At 43.2% G+C, this 22,262-nt stretch overlaps 1 protein-coding gene across 2 annotated transcripts in view; it reads right to left on the reverse strand.

The window, feature by feature from the left end:
• The window catches only part of Stim2 (stromal interaction molecule 2), a 121,929-nt gene extending 112,966 nt beyond the window's left edge, over positions 1-8,963 (reverse strand). Inside the window, exon 1 of one of the 2 annotated variants that reach the window (XM_036200909.1) lies at positions 8,449-8,963. In XM_036200909.1, the coding sequence (XP_036056802.1) occupies positions 8,449-8,800 (352 nt within the window). In that variant the 5' untranslated portion in view covers positions 8,801-8,963. The remainder of the gene's footprint in view (positions 1-8,448) is intronic. The other variant, XM_036200910.1, reaches the window with a different exon arrangement.
• Positions 8,964-22,262: the final 13,299 nt, after the last annotated feature.

The raw sequence follows: 22,262 nt of genomic DNA on the forward strand, positions 1-22,262 counted from the left end.
TTTGTTTTTTTTGAGCTGAGGATTGAACCCAGGGCCTTGCCTGGCAAGCGCTCTACCACTGAGCTAAATCCCCAACCAGGCAGTAGTTTTAATCAAATCACATTACATAAAAGAACAAACTTATACCCTGTATGAATCTTAAAAACACATTCCATCCAATAAGGAATATTCCCAAAACAAAGCACAAACACAAATTCCCACTTGCTGAGAATACTGACTTTTTGCAGCACACTACAGATATATCACTGGGCTTCAGAATCTGTATATTACATAGGAATGATCTTTAAAACTTCAGAGTATGCCAAGCAGTAGTGGCACATGCCTTTCATCCCAGCATACAGGAAGGAGGCAGAGGCAGGAGGATCTCTGTGAGTTTGAGGCCAGCCTAGACTACAGATCCAGAACAGGCTCCAAAACTACAAAGAGAAACCCTGTCTCAAAAAAAAAAAAACAAAAACAAAAACAAAAAAACACAAAAAACTTCAGGATATTTCACAGCAAATTTTGATTAATAACAAAGAAAATGAAGATGTAATTCAAAGGCCAATGGACTTGACAACTGAAGTGTATATAGCTATTTTAGGTGTACCATTTGATTTGATAAGGGTGTAAGTGTGAAACAGTCATTATTATCATGCTGGTCAATGTATCAACTCACATCTTTACCTTTACTTTTGGTATGAGATAAGACTATTTATGATGTACTCTCTTACAAAATCTAAAGTAACCTGGAGACCTCCATTCTACATTTGACAGTGTTAGAACCCACACAAGTGAGACCAGGCAGTATTTATCCTTTGATGTCTGATTTATTTCTGATTTATTTTATTTAGCAGAATGCTTTCCAGATTCATCTATACTGCCACAAATAGCAGAATTTTCTTCTTTCAATGGCTGAAGGATGTCACGTTTTCTTTATCCATTTTTCCATCAACAAACATTAGTATCCCGCTCTCTATATGTATATACATGTCACACTTTCTCATCCATTCTTCATCAACAGACATTTAAGTTGTTTCAACATCTTGAGGGTTCTGAAAAACGCTGACAAAGAACACTAAAGTACAGATATCTCTAGTGTATTCCTAGTAAACAATGTAAACAGATAAGCTACAAAATTAACCCTTTCTTATACTGTGCAAATACATTCCCAGGCAAGTTTCAGGTTTACTGTTCTTACAATAATGTTTTCAAAGGCAAACTGCAGCATCTTTATATCCCCAGTTCCTCGAGTCATGGCTACCAAACAACAGTCGTTAAATAGCATGTGAAATTTTACACAAACACAAACACCCACTAAAAACTGGCTTTTTCCTTTACTTCTCTTCAGTCCTTCCTCAGACCCATTCTTGAAATGCCATGGTCTGAATGCACACAGACAGCAAATTCACAAATGCAAAGCAGAAGAGCTCAAAGGTGACCAGAATGAAGAGACAGAGAAACTTACGCTGTCTTTAATGGAAAAATCAGTCCTTTACTGGTGGAAAAAAGAATAAAGGAGGCGGATCAAGATCATTTAGGGACTTGGTATCACATGTTTTTAAAAGGAAAGAGAAACAGTAGAGGGAGAAAACACAGATCTGTAAAACGTACAATGTTGAACAGAAGATGAGAACTTCAAAAAAGGAGCAGGTCTGGTCACACACACTGTGACCCCAGCACTGGGGAGCGGGGAGCTGGATTCGAAGAAGCATCTGGAGTTCAAGACTAGCCTACAGAAAATTTAAAAAGACTAGATCAAGCTACATAGCAAGACCCTGTCTGTCAAAGAAAGAACAGAAATTCAAGCACTGAAAATCTGTTTTCACCCCCTGAGAAACACTTGACAAATACAAATCACTCCAAGGATTTTTTTAAATTATTTTTTTAATATTCAGAAATCATGTAAATAAGATTCACTGCCAGTATTTTTAAATTAAAAAACCCAGCACTTAATTCAGTAAGAGTTTTTGAAGTGTTTCATTTACATAATGGCAAGTTCAAGAAGATCAGAGAGAGACAGAGAAAGCGAAAATAACTGGAGGCAAACAGTTGCACAGGGGCCAAGATCTGCAGCACACATAAAGATCAACTCATATGCAAGCACTCAGAGCAGGCCCATCCCAGGAAACTGCTAGTCGGGTTTGGGAGGTGCCCTGGACCTGTGGGAAAAGCTGGAACAGGGAGAGCTGGTCACCCCTCTCTTTAAGACCACTCAATCCTCACTATTAACATCCTGAAAAAGCCTTTATCCTTAATCCAAAATAAGTTCCCTGAAAATTACATGATTGGCAAAGCCTGGCTGAAAGAAAATGATTCTGGGGATGGTAGCCCTGATGGCTGTGCAGTAACTCTGAAAAGGCCAAATGAAAAAAAGCCAGAAGTCAAATCAATCATTGGCCTGGGGTTCCCAACTCCAGCAGAACTTTCCTAGTAATGAAGTTCCCTGAGGAGGAAATAAATGTTCAGCTGGAAGAACACAAGATTGAGAACTGTGATTTAGGAGAGAACCATCCTTACAATCAGCAACAAAGACTCCTGTCAAGGAAAGTGGTTACTCAAAGTCAGACTAGAATATGTCAAGAAAGACTAAGATCAAAATGGAGAAGGGAAAAACAACCCACTGAAGTTTGGTGTTAAGAGATGATCATCTACAAACCAGGCTTGAACCTCACACAGGAAGTTCAACAGTGAATTTTGAAAAAAATAATAAGCCAGTACTCAGAAGACTCAGTTGCTCTAGAGGAGACTCTAGATGACAGAGAACATGCTAATACATGGTACCAGCTCAAGCTGGACACAGTCATTCTTTAATACAGAATTTAAAAAATACTGAAATACAGAATACAAGGCTTTATGTAAACATGCAAATATATTATCTTTAGCTATCAGTGTTTTGGGTTTATCAGACAGTTAGCAAATATATTTGGGATATTTTGTTGTTAACAACTTCACAAATCATCAAAGAAGCCAAATCATAAACACAATACCGAACTTTGAAGTGACAAATAGACACACTTGAAGTGAAAAAGACACTATGTTCCTTCTAGGCGTTTTCAAAGGTTTGTACTAATTTAAATCATTCTAGAAACTCTGAGATTAAAAGATAAGAAAGAGCCAGGCTCCTGGCTAACACAAGACTAAAACTAACTTTCTAAAGCTTCTTGCAAGTGTTTTTAGAGCCACCGAGTAACTCAGGTCCTCTCCTGCACTGCTTCCTACCTGTCCTCTCACCACCTTCGTCCGCCCACTTCCACCCACCCAGAACTCCTTTTCTCAAACACAGGCCAGCCTCATGCTCACATATCACAGTTCCTCTCCCCCTTGATGACAGGTTAAAAGACTCAGAATTCCAAGAGTTTATAAACAAAACTCTTGGGTTATTCAAAATGTCCTCTGATTTGCCCTAAAACATTAAAGCGACTTTACATTCTCCAGATTTATGTACACATGTAGTATTTTTAAATGTTTTTAATTACAAAATTAATTTTTCATGTCAGCTTTCCAAGTTAACAAACAAAATCAATGTGCTAAGAAGAAATTTTACATTTTTCTGATTGCTTCCCATATTCCCTAGCACATGATTGAGAAACCCAATTTTAGATATGCTGACATTTCCCTATACACTAACTACACTGTGGAGCACTTGATAATCTGGACCCAACCCTCTTCTTTCCTCTACACTCCTAGGCAGTTAACTTCCTCCTTATTCTCATATTTGCTCCTCTTGGAAGGCCCTTCCACTCACCTCTACATGAAGTATATTATATATACTTGGGGCTACCACAAATTCTACAGAAGCCTCTTCCTTTTCCCAACAGTTTGCACTCCATTATAAAATCAAAGTTGGCCTCCAGTTGTTCAGATGTGTAAGCATATACAACATATAGTTATAAAGCATCCACTGTCTTGTGTTTTGTGTGTTTTGTATGAAAGTAATGCTTTGACAGATTTAGTCTCAGATCTAAAAAGACTGAAGGAAGCAGTTAGCCCTTTACAGACACCTAGTAATAGTTTAGTTAATGCTGCACCTGTTATTCCCCAACCTGCGCTAGCCTGGGCTCCCAGTGAGCAGACACAGGGTCTACCCTTGTGTGTATTCTTTCATATTCCTAGTTTGCTATCTCTTACATGTATTCAGTAACTGGATGACAAAACTTATCAAATTAAAAATAATCTCCTAGTAAGTACCTAACTTGGTCCAAATTCTAATGAATATCAAAAGTAGCTTATTAAACATAATCAGTCTATACTTTATTGCATGCATAAGTACGTATCTCCAAGCTTAACTCCAAAAGTATTCACATATTAACAATGACTACCCAATATCCAAAATAGTAGATACTCTGAGTCTAAACTACCTAAAAACATTAGCATTAACCCCACCCACAAATTAAGTCACCAGCAATTATCTTTGTTTATTCTTTTTATATAAAAATAAGCTTTTTTTTTTTTTTTTGGTTTTTGGCTTTTCAAGAAAGGGTTTCTCTGTGTAGCCCTGGCCTTCCTAGAACTTCCTCTTTAGATCAGGCTGGACTCAACTCAAAGATTCTCTTAACTCTGCCTCAGAAGTGCTGGGATTAAAGGCTTGCATCACCGCCACCACCCAACCCAAGTAGAAGCTAAATCTTAACCCTTATTTCCAACTGGCATTTATGAGATCCTCAACGGTGACCAATGGGATTCCTGAGAGTCTTAAACAAGGAATGAGATGTTTCTAAACAAGATATAACTGATTTTAAACATGCAGAATAGATGCAACTCAAATAGATATAAGCAGGTCCTCTGGCTAGTAATACAAGTAAGCGCAGCAATGGCCACAGACTGGAGAAGAAAAAGAAACAGCAGGAGGACATCAAAAGAAGGCTCATGGAAACACACTGTGTCACAATGTAAACACTAGCACTGGCCAGCCTAGTGAAGAGCGTGATGACTCAAGGTGGCATATGTACAGCACCCTCCAGCCAGCCAGTCACTCAAATATGGCAGTAAGAAAGTAGTGTCTACTGGGTAAGTCTTGGGAATGCAAGGTGAGTGACAATTAAAAGCTTGAATTAGTATTTTTCCAATGGTAACCTGAAAATTTCTCATCTAAATTAGTGGAAGCCCCGCAGCATGGGTGTTTTTAACACTTCTGGATAAAGTAGCCCTTCTAAATGGTATTATACTTTCAACTAAGAATATTTTAAGGTTTTGTTGAGATTTTTAAGTCATCTAAAGATATATCCTAAAGTTTTCATTTTATACTAATAATATACCAAATCAGTGAAGTGATAAAAATCTTATGGTAAAAATCTTGAAACACTAAAGAATGTTACTCTAAAGCCAGGTGGCAGTAGCACAAGCCTGTAATCCCAGCACTCGGGAGGCAGAGGCAGGCGGATCTCTGTGAGTTCAAGGCCAGCCTGGTCTACAGAGCCAGATCCAGGCCAGGCACCAAAACTACACAGAGAAACTCTGTCTCAAAAAAAAAAAAAAGGAATGTTAAGAGCCTTTTAAAGCTAATGGTTGTTTTAAAATTCTGAAACACTTAGTTAGCTCTGTGCATGTGTGTGAAAAAAAAATAGTGTTAAATTATTCTATACATTTCCCAAACTGTATTTTGTGTACATACACATACATATATACGTGCATGGGGTGGGGGGCTTACTTTTGCCCTTCCAAGATTTCTCAAAAACCATTACTTCAATATTTTTATCTCAACCACTCCCCACTAAGGTCAATCCATTAATGTTATATGTGTTAAACAAAAGTACCAATTTAGAATATAATCTGTCAGCTTCAAATCATCAATCCTTAATCTGAATTAGATTTCAATCATTTGAATTACTTTTTTAACTAAATATATGTGTGTGTATGCACACATACAATTTAAAATTTTATCATGTGATATTATAAATATTGGTTCTACATTATTAAAACGTTTAAGACAATGGATCTATTAATTTTTATGGTGTCAATGCCTATCTCTGTGAGAATACTTTTCTTGCTCCAAACAAAGGGCAAGCCAGATTGAAAAGACAATTTAATCTTAAAATACACTAACATAAAACCTTTGTAAGGTAAGCTTCCATAAAAAGGTGTCTTTTAGACTATGTTAATGAGGCAAATTTCTAAGACGTGTCTAACAGTTAAGTATTAAAAATACTAATCTGGAGAAGAAAACAGAAAGTGGTTTGGCTGTCAATTTACGAAGTACCAACAGTGAAATGCCAGCTTTAACTGGGAACCATTAAGAAAAATTCTCTCACAATTCTTTCAAAAATTTTCAAATTTCAAAATCCACATAAAAGGTAGTTCTCTTACAAATGATGATCATATCTTTATCCATCCATGACCAGAGTCTAGAACATAACCGGGCAGTACCGTGGGTTTGTCAGTGGTTCCACTTCCTGAAGTGTAAAATACCATCAATTTATGTTCCAGGCTTAATATAACAAGCGGAACCATAAAAAGAGAACTGCCCTCAAAACAACTGCCATCGAAGTCAGAGCAATCTTCAATGTATTCTAATTGCACAAATGGTCTTCAATATACATTCCCAAAACGCCAGCCCTACTGACTATATTTATATAAATGTATTAAAATTACTATGATTCAACTTGGGTACCATGCAGTCTTATAAACTGAAACTTTAAATGGAAATGTTTAACTTTTTAAAAATAATACTAGAACAAAAGGAAAAAACTTGAGGTCAACAGAAATAATTCCAAGGTTAACATAATTTTAGTAAAAACACTATCACACAAATTCACTTTGTGTGATGAGTCTGATTTTTCCCACTAAGAATCACTTTGTCTTTTCCACTGTGCCACAACTAACTTCAGAGAAAATTACAAGGGTTTCAGCTTATTAAAATTCCATCTGCATTTATTTTCTTGATACGATGTTCTCAGCATAACATACTTGTTAAAATAGTCAATAGACACCAGAATCCTAGCTCACTGCCTTTCTGCCAATTACATCCGATAAGGCATTATGCAATTATCTACTAAGCAAACATTCCTTTAAAAAAAAAAAAAAAAACTACACTCCTATAGCTTAGAAGCCAAAGCAATTGTGTTCCATTCCCACGGGAGTCAATAAGCCCTCAACCCACAGTCCTACTTAACTAGTTTATCACTGCTCCTTCTACACTTGCCACGTTTTTATTAGAAAATAACTATCCAATCTATCCCTCCCTCACAGTATTATATACCTAAAGATGATCATTCTATAATCGTTTATTCAAGTGATGGGTTCCCTGTGTCAGCTGAACAAGCTCTGCTAAGTTTTTGAGTACCTTAAATAAGCTGATCATTATGTTCTACACCCTACAACTCCCACATTGCCTGACAACATCCTTCTCTCTACAACAGGAAATAGCCTGTCACAGAACTAAAGAAAAGCTGCTCCCATCTAAAGTCTCCTGAACACTTACTTCCCAGAGCAGCTGTTAGGGACTACCAGGCGCCTCCTGGGCTATCACGGTAGTTAAATTAATAGTGGGTCATCTTCTTCTTCCTCTTTAATCTTGCTATTCCTCCAGAAAATCTAGAGATCTACCTTTAAAAAAAATAAATAAACACAGGAGGAAGAAAAAGAAAGTTACCCTAGCTCCACCACTTTGCCCCAGGAAATCATTTCAGGACCTTCTACATCATTGCTTAAACCACAGCAGATCAGTTATATAAGACAATGAAGGCTTTAAAAGCATACAATTTTCTACTTCACCTTACCAAACATGTTTGCAAGTTTTCAGTAAGCGCTAGAACGTTCTGATTTAAAAGATGCTGGTGCACTCCCTCAGAACTATGCTGCCCAAATCCACGTCACAAATCTCCTGCCCTAGGTTAAATTTTAGGCGTGTTTCTGGTTACCTGCTGCGCCCTTCTGCACCCACCCTTTCTCGCCCAGTGATGCTCTCAAACAGCATATACTTTCCATCCCTTAAAAACGGCCTCGTAGCCCACAAAAACACACCAGACTTTGACGCTTCTCCATAGCCACTAATGCTACTAGGTGCTGTGGCTCTCAAAGAATCTCCTCGGCAGCTTCCCCTGGGACAGAGCGCTCAGCCGGGCTCTCAATCGGTAAGACGCTGCCAGCTGCCTTTGCAAAGGCAGCAGAGGCCGACTCCATACCGCATTGCTGCTGGGGCTGCTGCTACCGCCTACTTTCCTCGGCAGCTTTAGGAAGAGTGGAGATGAGCCATTAGCCGCCCCCGCAACCCCCGACCCCAGAGGCCCCTTGGGCAGCACGAAAAAGAAACCCGTGCATCGCTCAGCGGGGAAGCTCGCAGAAACCCACTACAGGGCGGAGAAGCCGCAGTCGAGGCGCCAGGCGGGTGGACAAGGAAAAGCGTCCCAAGTGCGACGGCCGGCGCCAAGGCAACCGCGGGGCGCCCCTTCGGGGGGATGGGGTGGAGGGAGGAATGGGGTCCGGCCGGGGGGTCCCGCCAAGCCTGCCCGCTCACCGCGCGGGCCTCACCTGTCAGCAGCGCCTGGCGCTCGGCCGCAGCCGCAGCCGAAGGAGACGCAGCCGCTCCGGCCGACCCCGACGCGCGCCGCCCGCGGAGGTGCCGGGGCACCAGGTCGCATCCGTCCGCCGCGCCGGCCACCAACAGCCCGAAGAGCAGCAGCGAAGCCCAGCGCCGCCGGAGACGGCAGCAGCCCGAGGCCCGGCCGGGGGCCGCGGCGGGAGGAGCGCTCACGGGAGCCGCCGGCCACTCGCTCGCCGCCAGCTGCCCCGGGCCCCGCCGCTTCGGAAGCGGAGTCCCGCCGGGCGCTAGCCCGCTCCCTTCACCGGCGGCCCGCGGAGCTCGGCTCCCCGCCGCGTTCATTGGTTCCGGTTATTTAAAAAAAAAAAAAAAAGTGGGGGAGCGCTGTGGCACGGCGTCTTCCGACCCGGCGCGACACCCGCGCAGCTGCCGCGGCGACACCGGGATCCGCTGCTCTGGCGCGGCCAAGCCCCAGCCCAGCACCCGCGCCGCCGCCGCGGCGCATCCCCCCGCCCCCTCCGGCCCGCGCCCGCCGTAGTACCACGCTCGGCCGGGACACCTCCCTCCCCTCACACACTAGCTCGCATACCAAGCCCCCGCCTTCCTCAGCTCGGGCCACAGCGCAGGCGCGACGCGGCGGGACTGCGCGTGCGCGGCGCCTCGGCACCAGCACCAGCACCAGCACCACCCCCGCCCCCTAGGGGCGTTCCCAGATTGGTGGGCGGGGTCCGGAACAGCCGGCCCGGCCGTACTCGGTGAGCCAAGGAACCTGAGCGGGAGGAAGGTTTGTGTGTCTCGCCCACGCGGCGATCGGGTGATGGGCAGCCTGGGGACCTGGAGAAAGCGTGTCGATGTCGCAGATCCTCTTAAGTGCTTTTACCGCGTGGGTCAGGAAAACGTTGCAGGAGGAAACCGCGGCCTCCCCTAACTTGGATGTAGGTGGGGCTTTCCGGTTAGTTACCAGCTGTGTAGAAGTGGAAGGTAACCCAGCCAAACGTTGTATTTACTTAACCAACATTTGGCAGAGCGCTTGCTCTGTGCCAACGTGCTAGGAATTTCTGCAAGCAGTTTACAGCGGCATAGTGTAACGCAGCCTTCTCATCGCCATTTTGCAAGTGACGAAATCAATGCCCTGAAATATTAAAATAACTTAGCCCACCGTCCCACAGCTAATAAATGGACACGGCCAGATTTAGCAACTACTGGATGGAAATGTTCAAATAATTTGCTCTAGCTTTTGACTGTTCTCCGTGCTGACATTCCCTGCAGTCCTCGCCACACTGTTCTAGTCCCACCCTCTCCTGTAGACTCTGCCAGATGAACAGGTTGCCACAACTACTTGACCATTTCGCTTCTCTGCAATGAAGCAAAGTTTTGTACATTCAAGATGTTCATTCTCTTGCGAATTCTGCTCAGGACAGATTTAACTGGGTTAAAAGGAGAAAGAATGAGAATCTGTTTCATCTAAGTAATTGCCATTACTGGGTTGGAACTATGTTGTTGTTTGTTTTATTTTGCTTTTTTATTTGTGGGAGTGCTCGGGATGTGACCCCTATGATGGCACTCAACTGTGAGCTACATACTGCAGAGACCCATACCAAAGCATTTCTTCAGGAACCCTTGGAATTGTAAAAGGAGGTGCAGAACACACACACACACACACACACACAATTATTTAAGATCTTGTACCTGGGATTGTCGAGAACATGGGTCTGCCTAGTGTTGTTTTTTGCCGTTGGCTTGGAGTTTATTTTGTTTCCGAAGTCAAAAAAGTCAAATTAGACAGCTTCCAAAATAATTTCTTGGGTAGCCTGACCAGAAGAACCTCAGATATCATTCATTGTGAAAGAGGCAGATACACGCTGCAGAAGAGAGTCAGGAATAAGAATGAGGCTAATCAACCCATCCACAATTGTTCCTTGACATACTTCTTGGGGGCATTATGTCGGTGGGGGTGGGGATGCAGTTCCTTACAGGGTAACAGTTAAGATTCTATTTTGCTTGCTGAAAGGAACAGCAATGAAGTCATGTGTTTGCTGAGTAGACAGTACTGTTAGGGCACCAGGAAACCGTGAAGTAAACAAGTTGGTCTTCTACTCTCCAGGAGGTATCATCTAATTGATATTTACTGAACACATAATCTATGCCAAGCAAAGTATTATATGCTGGAGATTCAACAGACTAAGAAACACTTGCAAAAGTCAAATAAGTCAGCACTTGAAGCTATTAATACTGCTAAGAGTCCTTTCCTGGAACTTTACCACCTTGCACAGGAAATAAAATGTATGTCTATTAAATAATTATAGGGTATTACAAGGTAGTAATCAGTTACTAAAGTGGGTAGTGTGGACGGTGTTATAGAAATAACAATATAAAACTAGGCAAATTAACAAATTGCTGGGCCCAAGCTTCTTTAAACAAAGAGAACATACCATTTCTTTCAAAGATAGAGTGCAAGCACTGGAAAGATACTGGATTCAGGGCATAAATGTTTCTTTCTCTCAAGTGGGTCCACAGGTAAGGAACTAGCATTCACTATAGAGGCCCCTCTCAACCATGTATCTTTTTCGTGGGTAGCAAAGTTTCTGACTATTAAAGTGAGCAACCGCATTGTTACTCAGAGGGGTTCACTGTCCCTGTGCATCACATCGTAGGCCTAGATAACAGGCGAGAGCAAGTCTATTCCTTTGCCAGAAAATCCCATCCATAGAATTACCTATGCTTGCAATTGCAAGCCACACATAAACAGAGGGGTGTCGATTAGGTTGTCTACCCGGGTTCCCTTTCCTTTCTCTAGTTACCTAGTGTCCTGCCTGTCCTTTCTCTTGCCAAATCCCGTTCAAAATCTACCTGAAACCCCTGTGTCCTGCTGGCTACCCTACTTCTACTTTTAAAATCCAAAGCTCACAACTTGCCATGTATTTGCAGAACGTGTTCATTGTCTTGTTTTCACAAGCATCTGATGGGCAGCCTTGAACTTTGTTATCACATCAACCTCGTAGAAACCTCCACTCCATCTTTTCAGTATGACGTGTAAGGCAAGTTAATTAGGAACCCAATATACCTGCACCCCACCGTTATTGATAGTTGCGATGGAGTGGGAAAAAATAGTAACAAAGAAAGCCTTCCCTTGGTGCCTGGCACCCAGGTACTTTGTACTGGCTGACTCTGGCCTTAGGCTCTAGGCGTGTACTCTAAACGTGTCCTGTGTTAGAATTAAACGCGACGCACTTTGCCTAGGCTGCTCGATTTCATCTTCCTGCAGATGAGTCCAACTCTCTGTGCCCGCCCAATGCAAAAGCACTGCACCGGCTCCTCCCCATGCACTGCCCCTTCTTCCCTCCAACTTGGAGAACCGGATCTCCGCTGGCGAGCGTTGCCCCGCGCCTCGCGTGCGCGGCTCCGGCACAGAGCGCGCCAGGGTTCCGTGGGCGGACGGTCCGCGCACGCCCGACACCCGGGTGGTGACGTCACCGCGTGGGCGGGCGCGGCGGCTCTGGGAGGGAGCGCTGTGGGCGTGGGCCGGGATGGAAGTATCACCCAGGGGAATTCCGGCTGAGGTCGAGCCTGCCCACAGCTTCCCCGGCCTGACTGTGAACCCGGGGAGTGGGGGGTGGGGGCGTCCCTGCAACATCAGTGTAGAGGAGCACCGTGGGCTGGTCCTCTTTGATACCCCTTCTTAGAGAACTCCTGGGGACACGCAGGAAACCGTCCTCTTCGGTGGAAACCCGCTTTCCTAGTTTCCTTGGAAATCTTCAAAATAATAACAGCTAATAAGGCTTCAAATGTGAAGCAATGAAAGTTTCCGAATATGATGAGTAGGATCTTAGTTGTGGAGTACATTAAAACACTAAAGGGGCGGGGGGCGGGGGCGGGGTAGTAAAAGATGTTCGCTGGCAAGCTCCTTGCTATTCCTGTACCACTCTCCCAATTTAGTGAAGGTGGAAAACCCTTTGCATCTTTCTCTGGGAGTGGAGAAAGGAAGCCTTTAAAAAGCCATTCCATAAAACAAAAGAAAGTCAAATTCACCCATCAAAGGCAAGTGGGTCGGTGGTTTTGTGGCATAATTTGTTAATCATCAAAATAAATTTGCTCTGTTCCTGCTTGATACGAAATGTTAGGTGAGAGCGGTTGAACTCGTGGTATCTCTGATGAGGGCTGGTGCCCTGCGGTAGGAGCAGTATTGATGTTGTCTGTACCAGTGGGACTTGATGAAGAGGAAAGTAAAAATATCACGGCTGTAAATGACTAGATTCAAATGACGGTGCAGGCTAGAACACCAGCGCTTCAGAAGGTAGGTGAGGCAGTTATGCAAGAGATAATACATGGCATACACTGACATGCGTGTGTATATGATAGCAGGTAAGACTGAAAACGTAACTTGGTAAGATAGAAAAATCTTTCAGTAAAGTGCAAGAAACAATGTTTCCATGTTCGCCAGGAATCCAGCCTATGGGTGGGAGAAGCTGGAGCCTGGGGAATTCAAGGCCAATGTAGGGTCTAGGGTACCAGTCCTGTTCCTAGAGTGAGGGCTAGAGAGTAACTCAGTGGTAGAATGTACGTTTGCCATGCACAGGCTCCAGGTTCGATCCCCACAACATATACATTCACACTAAGTTCATAACCCACCAAAAAAATGTTCAAAAAAAAAAAAAAGTAAAGTTACAGGTTACAAAACAACATACCAAAATTAAAACAACAACAAGCTATTGGCATAATAAATTAAGGAAATTACATCATTTTGATGGCACCAAAAATTTAATAGAATACTTAAAGTTCAGGGAGGTATGGAGGGTTGGAATGTGAGGGTTTGAGATGGCTGAGTTGGGGGAGGGACAGAGAGGGAAAGCAATGAAAGAGATATCTTTACAGAGTGAGCCATTATGGGGTCAGGGGGAAATCTGGTGCTAGGGAAATCCCCTGGAAGTCACAAGGACCTCCCCAGCTAAGACTCATAGCAATGGTGGAGAGGGTGCTTGAACTAGCCTTCTCCTGTAATCAGATTGGTGACTACCCCAATTGTTATCATAGGACCTACATCCAGTGACTGATGGAAGCAGATGCAGAGACACTCAGGAAAGCACTTGGCCAAGCTCCTGGAGTTCAGTTGAAGAGAGAGAGGAGGGATTATAGGAGCAAGGCGGGTCAAGATCAGAATGGGAAAAACCACAGAGACAGTTGACCCAAGCTTGTGGGAGCTCATGGACTCTGGACTGTCGGCTGGGGAGCCTGTGTGGGACTGAACTAGGCCCCTTGAATGAGGGTGACAAACGTGTGGCTTGATCTGTTTGTGAGTCCTGGCAATCAGACCAGGACCCATCCCAAGTACATGAACTTTAGAGCCCATTCCCTATGATGCCTGCCTTACTCAGCCTTGATGCAGGGGGAGGGCCTTGGCCTGCCCCAAAGTGGTCCTCAGACTATGCTGAATACCCAAGGGAGGCCTTACCCCCTATGAGGAGTGGGGGGGGGATGGTAAGTGGTGGGGAGCAAAGAAGGAGAGGGAGGGGGAAACAGTAGGCAGTGAGTAAAATGAAAAATAAAACTTCAATAAACAAGTAAACCTTAAAAAAATATAACAAGGATATGAAAGAGCTCTACAATGAAAACTGTATAACACTTCTCAAAGAAAATGAGGGGACACAGTTAAGTGGAAAATACAGCCTGTGTGGTGAGAAAGCTAAAATACTGCTGCTCCCCAAAGCGATTACTGATTTACGGAAATTCTAATCAAAGTTCCAATGTTTTTTTTTTTTCTCAGAGATAGAAAAACGATTCTAAAATTTGTATTGAACCAAAGAAGATTCCAAATGGCTAAAGCAGTCTTGTACAAAAATAACAAAGCTAAAGCCATAGCATTCCCTGATTTTGATATATATTTGAAAACTACTGTAATCAAAATACATGGCGCTGCCATCAAAACAGACACATTGACCAGTGAAACAGACAGAAAGCCTAGAAATAAACTCAAGTATTTATTGTCAATGAATTTTCAGCAAGTATCAGGAACACACAAATAGAGGGAAATGGTCTGTTTGATCAATGGTGTTGAAAAGTCTGGATGTCCTCATGCAGAAGAATGAAAGTAGACCCCACATCATAATAAAATTCACCTCAACATGGATAAAAGCCAGGCTGAAGAGAAGGCTTAGTGCTTAATACGCTGCCGCATGGCAGCTTATAACCATATCTAACTACATGTTCCAGGGGATCTGATTATTCTCTCTGTCCTCTGCAGGCTCCTGTACATATGTGGTACACATGAACTCAAGTATATGCACATACATATAATAATGATAAATAAAAATACGATGGCTAAAAGACTCAAACTGAAATAACGGAGACATAAGACTGGAAGAGGTAGAAAACTGAGGAGACAGGCCACTGAGCTAGCCACACTTCGCAATAAAGGCTATTGGCTGCCAGGTCTCTCTCACTGTGTCCCCAGAGAGTACTTTGGAGCCTGCTGTGTTTGGGAACAACACAAGAGGTTGGGAGAAAAATGAAGTTCCCAGCACCCATCATCTGAAGGCTCCTAAAGGAGAGACGAACTCCCCCACACTCTCCAATTCCTGCCACCTTTTCTTCTGGCACCAGGGAAGCCAGATCCCAGCGCAGCGGCAACATTAGCCGTGCATGAGCTGAGCCAGCGAGTGAATGGGAGCCAACACTGCTCCCCAGCTGTCCACCTGCAGCCTGCAGCTTCCCAGGAGAGCCAATCACTTTTGCAACAAAAGGATAAGCTCAGGGAAAAATGACTAGAGGTCTAAAACATGAGGAAAGGTATCAATAGGACATGTCCCAAAGTATATAATGGACCTGGAACATGTGGAACATCATAACATTCTGGCCACAGTCACCAAGGAAGCCCTAGAGTTCAACAAGCCTTGCTCCAAACACAACATAAGCATTGATTTCTGCATTGTGATCTAACATTTCCAAGTGCTAAGAGTATTATCAAATAGGAAACTATGACCAAGCAAATCAAGAGAGGCACAGAATCTTAATTCAACATATTGCTAATAGAATAACCATGAACTTAAAAGTGCAACATACAGGAGGAGAGATCTACTTGGCCCTTGGCTCCAGAGGTTACTGTCCACGGTAAGCTGTCCCCATGTTTTCAGGGTAAGGCAGGAGGATATCATGGCCAAAGGTTGTGGTGAAGCCCTGTTCACATCATGGCAGCATGGAAGCAGAGAAATTGGGTTGGGGGTCAAGATACAACTTTCAAGGCCATGACCTACTTCTTCCAGTTAGAGCCTACCTCTTTAAGTTTCTAACACATCCCCAAAGGGTATGACCAGCCGGAGAAAGGGGCTTCAACACATAAGATTACTGGAGATATTTCATATTTAAAGCAGAACATTTCAATCTCAAGGATCTTTCTTACTGTCCAAATGTGAAGTTCTTGATTCTTTTTAATGGCACCAATCTCTAACAACTGTGCCCTCATGGACTCAAATTTAAATATGCTCCTTTTCTGGTTAAAGTTTTCAAAATCATTATATTCTACTCCTTGCTCCTTAGTCTTACTGGAAACCTGGATAAAAGCAGCCAGACATACTCATGCTATAGCCTGAATGCTGGCCACCTTGGAAGTTCATTCACTAGATTATCTAGTCATATTTCAGTTCACACCTCATAGCATCTCAGGGCATAGACAAAATGTAGACAAAATGATTATGAATGCCTCTAGTTCAGTTCCCAGTGGAGTCCTCATTTCCCTATGAAACCTTATGAACACTGTGCTTTGCTATCTGTAGTCCTAGCAGCATTGGGGCTCCTGAGCTCCCTCCAGAATCATGAAATTCCACTTACGGCATTCTAGTGGTTCTATAGCCTACATCTGTAAATCTTCCCAATTTCCTCCTGCATCACCTAAAATAGCCACAGTAACAACCCCACCGATTTGCTATGTTCGACTTTGCATCACTAACAAGTACCTGAAGGAAATAACTTAAGAGAGAAGAGATTTAATTGGCTCGTAGTTCCAGGGGTCTCATACAAGGTTGGCTGGCTTCTATCACTTTGAGCCTGCCTCAGTGTAGACTCATCATGGCGGTGGGAGTATGTGATCGAGGAGGCTGCTTACCTCTTGTGATTGAGAGGCAGAGACAGACAGGAAGGAGCCAGGACAAGACAAGTCACCCAAGGTTGTCCCCTGTCCCCTAGTGACATACGTTCCCCAACCAAGCTTCACCTCCCAAAGCTTCCACGACTTCACAAAGTAGTTGGGGACCAAGCCTTCAGCACATGGGCCTGTAGGAGACAGCTCATGTTCAGACTATAATATTGCTGGGGCATGGTGGCACACCTTTATTCCCATTACTTGGGAAGCAGAGACAGGCAGATCTGGATGAGTTCAAGGCCATCCTGGTCTACATAGCAAGTTCCAGGCCAGGACAGCCAGAGCTATCCAGTGAAATTCTATCTTTAAAAAAATAGACAGATTTTATAGGGTGAATTATTGTAGAGAAAAGAATTTTTAAAAACTTTCCTCACATGGGAATTTAAAGTCTAGATGGGGAAGTCGAACATACCTAAGTAAATAAAGTATATTCTGTGTTAGACAGTGATACATACTAAATGAAGGAGATAAGCAGGTAAGCGACCTTTCAAGTGAAGACCTGCACAAAAGGAGATAATTGCACAAATAACCAACCGAGGGAGGAGGACTCAACAAATGAAAGGTTCTAGGAGAAAGTCCATATGCCATGCTCAGGAACACCAAGAAGGAAGAACACTTGAGAACAGGAAGACTGGGCGCTCCAGGAGAAGTAACAGAGACCAGAAGACTCAGAGTCTTACAGGGGTGAGAACTGTAGTTCCTTCCGATGAAATGGTCTGGAAACCATTGAGTAGTGATGCGACAGGTGTTTTCTGACTGTCAAAATTCTGACTTCACGGCGGGAGTTAGGACAGGTTGTTGGGAGGCTACCTCTTGTACAGTCAGGTGGTAGCAGTAGGTCTAGACTCGTGGCAGAAGACGTGAAGACAGACAGCGGGAGTGGTGGGAAATGCTGAAGGAGACATTGTCACCATCTGGGGGTCAGCTGAATATAATGTGTGACCGTGGGGTGGGGGAGAAAGTGAATCCAAGCTTCTGAGCTGTCAGGAGCTGGGGAAGGGAAGACCATAGAAGAGCAAGTTGAAAGCCAGGGCAGGCGGTGGAAGAACTCTGGCCACTCGGTTTGAGATATGTGCAATTTGAGATGCCCAAGAGAAACCACATGAACACTCTGACACTCAGGACCAGAGTTCAGAGGAAAAGTGCAGGCTGGAGAGTTAAACTTAGGAGTCCATTAGCATACAGATTGTATTTAAAGCCATGAGGTTATTCATACTTGTCCCAAACATACTCTTCCTGTCTCGTACTCTGTACACTAAACAGGTGCAAATGAAATAAACAGTACTTAACCCAGCCAGGAACAAATTTATAGGCTTCACTATTCATAGAAGTATCATCAAATAAATATTTATGTAACAGGAAAGACAGCTTAGTTAACTTTAAACAATCCAGAGTAAGTTTATTAAGGGAAATCCAGTAGCTTGTACAAAGTGTGAGATGTTGAGGGAACATCTAATAATAAGTAGAAAAGTTTGGAGTAAGTTAGCCTTAGAATCAGTCCATTTCCCATCACTGGTCATAAATTAAATGTCTTTAGTAGTCAGCTAGAACTGTGAACTATTAGAAAAGAAAGAATTGGTGACAGAATAAGTAGGTGATAAGTACGTAGACAGATAAATAGATAGATAGATGATAGACAGACAGATAGATAGATAGATAGATAGATAGATAGAAAGGAAGGAAGGAAGGAAGGAAGGAAGGAAGGAAGGAAGAAAGAAAGAAAGAAAGAAAGAAAGAAAGAAAGACCTTAAAGCAGTTGGCTTCCATGATTACAGAGGCCAAAAAGTCCTATGACTGACCATCTGCAAGCTGGAGGCCCAGGGAAACCTTCAGTGTGTGTCTTAGTCAGGGTTTCTATTGTTGTGAAAAGACACCATGACCAGGGCAACTCCTATAAGGGGAAACACTTAGTTGAGGTGGCAACTTATAGTTCAGAGGTTCAGTCCATTATCATCATAGCTGGGAGCATGGGAGCATGCAGGCAAATGTGGCACTGGAAAAGGACCTGAGAGTCCTACATCTTGGAGGCAACAGGAAGTTGACTGAGACACTGGGCAGTATCCTGAGCACAGGAAACCTCAAAGCCCGGCCCCACGGTGATGCACTTCCTTCAACAAGGCCACACCCACTCCAACAAAGCCACACCTTCTAATAGTGCTACTCCTAAGAAATTATGGGGGCCAACTACATTCAAGTTACCACAGTGTGGCTCAGTTCAAGTATAAGGGCCTCTGAATCTGGCAAACTGATGGTGTATATCTCAACCTGAAGCCCGACGACCTGGGGGCTATGCAAGCCAGTCCCAGAGTCCAAAGGTTGGAAAATCAAGAATTCTGGTGTTGGAAGCTGCAGATTCCAAGAAGGATTCAGCAAACCACCTCTCTCTGCCATTGTGCCTGCCTCTATTCAATGGCTCTTCCCTAGCAGTATACTGGGTTACCTGCCAAACTTGCAGAAACACCCACACAGACACACCTCAAACTTCAGTGGATTTTACTAGCTACCTAAGGATCTCTTATTCCAGGCAAATTGGCATGGAGAAATAACTTTCATAGGCTGCTGTAAAGGTGTCACACACTGAGTGACTTACAAGGCAGAAATTCACTGTCTCACATTACTGGGGGCTGCAGGTTCAGAATCTAGAGGTTGTAAGTCCAAAATCAAAAAGTCAACAGCATCAGTATGATGGGGTGAGGAAGCTCTGTCTTGAATCTCTGCTGAGATTGTAGATAAACTTCTCCTCTATGTATCTCTTCACATCATTGTCCCTATTTTTCCTCTCTATGTGTGTAGGTATTTGTGTGGGCAAGTACATGTCTGTGCACATGCCTGTAGAGATATCCTTCCTCAATGCACACCATCGTGCCCAGACTTTTGGCATGGCCTCTGAGGAGCTAACTCAGCTCTGGTGCTTGCCAGGCAAGCACATTATCTATTGAGTCAGTTCTCCAAACCTTGATATTTCCTCCATGCATATCTCTCTCTCTAAATTTCCCCTTTTATATGGATATCATATTATACTGAATTATGGATGCACCTAACAACCTCAGTCTAACAACTTGTTTTCCAATTAGGACACAAATGTGTGTTTTTATTTGCTTTATTATTTGTACATGTGTGCCTGTGTGTTTGTGTGTGTGTGTGTCTGTGTATACATGTCAGGGGACAACAGCTTTTGGGGGTTGGTTATCTCCTTCAACCATTGAGTGCTGGGATTAAACTCAGGTTACTTGTCTTGGTGGGCAAGCCCCTTTAATCTGCTGAGCTATCTCTCCTGTCCCCTTCCTTCCTTACTTCCTCCCTTCTGCCGTCCCTTCCTTCCTTCCTTTTTCTTTCTTTCTTTTTTTCCTTATTGTTATCATCGATGTTAAATGGAAAGGAAAGGAACATCCATCAAATAGGTTTACATTCTGAGACAAGGTTAGGACTTTAACACATGGATTTGGAGAAAAGACAATTAAACCCATAACAGTGTCTATGGGGTAGAGGGCAACACTTAAAGTTATAAACTTAGTAGTACCTGAAAAAAGTAGGCAACCAAACTGTAGACTGATAAAGAATATGGCTTTCTTTACACAGTCTATACACAATCCCGAGAAAACCTTTCCACTGACATTAATGGGCTGTGAAAATAATGAAAATGTCACTCTCCTTGAGGCCTATCAAATGTTGCATATTCAAGAGTTTTTTGGATGATCCTAAATTTAACCTGGAAAATAATTTAGAATTTAAAGTGACATAAAATGAATTTAGAGGTCCACCAGATAGCTACTGAACCTTAATTTAGCTGAGGGATAGCTAATCTTCTTCATTCTCAAAAGGCATTAATACACATAGGTATACCAGCATTACTAAGTAACGGTGCTGCCTGCTAGTATCTGAAGTCTAAGGGACTGATCACATGTACCCACCTCAAAAAAATATTTTTCCATTCAATGATGGAGACAAACTAGCAAAAACTTAAAACAATGTTGAAATAGCATGCTACAAAACCACATTCCAGGCAGGCCCGGCAGTGGTAGCGCATGCCTTTAATCCCAGCACATGGGAGGCAGAGGCAGGTGGATCTCTGTGAGTTTGAAGCCAGCCTGGTCTCCAAAGCGAGTTCCAGGAAAGGCGCAAAACTACACAGAGAAACCCTGTCTCGAGAAAAACAAAACAAAACAAAAAAAAAACAAAAACAAAAAACAAAACCACATTCCAGCTCTGGGGAAGACTTAGATAACCAGCTGAGGAAGCTATTGCTAAGTTAACTGTTAACTAGATAAAGAGGAAGAGAAGACATTTTAATAAGAAGCAAAACCACATCCGTTTTTGATCATGCAGTGTATACTTACAGAAGCAGAAAGGAACAGGACAGATCTTTGTAAAGTCGAGGCAGCATCAGTAGCAGCAAGGCTTTCCAGAATCTAAGAAGGAAAGTTCATTCCTGTGATGTCAGGGAGCTCGAAGATGAATTCGCTGGTTAATAGTCCTGTAGGAGTGTAAATGTCTGTGTGCTGGCTGGTTTTATGTCAATTTGACAGAAGCTAGAGTCATCAGAAAAGAGGGAGCCTCAACTGAAAAAATGCCTCCCTAAGATCAGGCTGCCAGCAAGCCTGTAGATCCCAACCCACAGGTTAAGAACCACTGCTGTGGGCATTTCCTTAATCAGTTATTGATGGCGGAGGGCCCAGCCCATTGTAGGTGGTGCTACCCCTGGACTGGTGGTTCTTGGTGATATAAAAAAGCAGGAAGAGCGAGTCATAATGAACAAACCAGTAAGCAGCACTCCTCCATGGCCTCTGCATCAGCTCCTGCCTCCAGCTTCCTGCTCTATTTGAGTTCCTGCCCTGACTTCTTTTAGTGATGAACAGTGCTGTGGAAGTGTAAGCCAAATAAACACTTTCCTCCACAAGTTGATTTTGGTCATGGTGTTTCATCATAGCAATAGAAACCCTGACTAAGACACCATATAACCGCTTATTCTGATTCAATTTTTTTTTAAGTCTATCAAAATGGTAGGTTAATGTATACATAGCGAATAAAAGAGGTAACTGATTTGAGGCATATTTAGTTTCATTTGCATTTGGTATGGCTAGGTATCAAGGTATAGAAACATGTGGTGAAGCTCCTAGAATTCAGGGTGTGTAAATTTAACCATTCTATGGTTTTAAAGGTCACCTGTGTTAGTCAGGAATCCTCAGAGAGGCAGAATCAATAAAGTGCGTGCGTGCGTGCGTGCGTGCGTGCGTGTGTGTGTGTGTGTGTGTGTGTGTGTGTATGTGTGCGTGTGTGTGTGTGTGTGTGTGTGTATGTGTGCGTGTGTGTGTGTGTGTGTGTGTGTGTGTGTGTGTGTGTGTGTGTGTGCTGTAATATGTCATTTGAGATAATCTACCATCCATCTATCAATCAACCCAGCCATTTACCTCTATGTATTTATTCAGGAGTGAAGAAGAGAGATATTTAGTATAAGGATGTGGCTCACAAGATTCTAAAGGCTAAACAGTCCTGTGATCTACATCAATCAGCCAGGGACCTGGGAGAGCCAGTGACATATGTCCATTCTGTGAGAAAGAGAAGCCCAATGTCTCAGCTCAAGCAGTCATGAAAAGAGTGACTTCTCCGTTTTTGTTTTTGTTTTGTTTTGTTTTGTTTTCAAAATTTTCCTCTATTCAGCCTCTTTATAGAAGA

Source organism: Onychomys torridus, chromosome 10 (assembly GCF_903995425.1).
Source record: "Onychomys torridus chromosome 10, mOncTor1.1, whole genome shotgun sequence".
Taxonomy (NCBI): domain Eukaryota; kingdom Metazoa; phylum Chordata; class Mammalia; order Rodentia; family Cricetidae; genus Onychomys; species Onychomys torridus.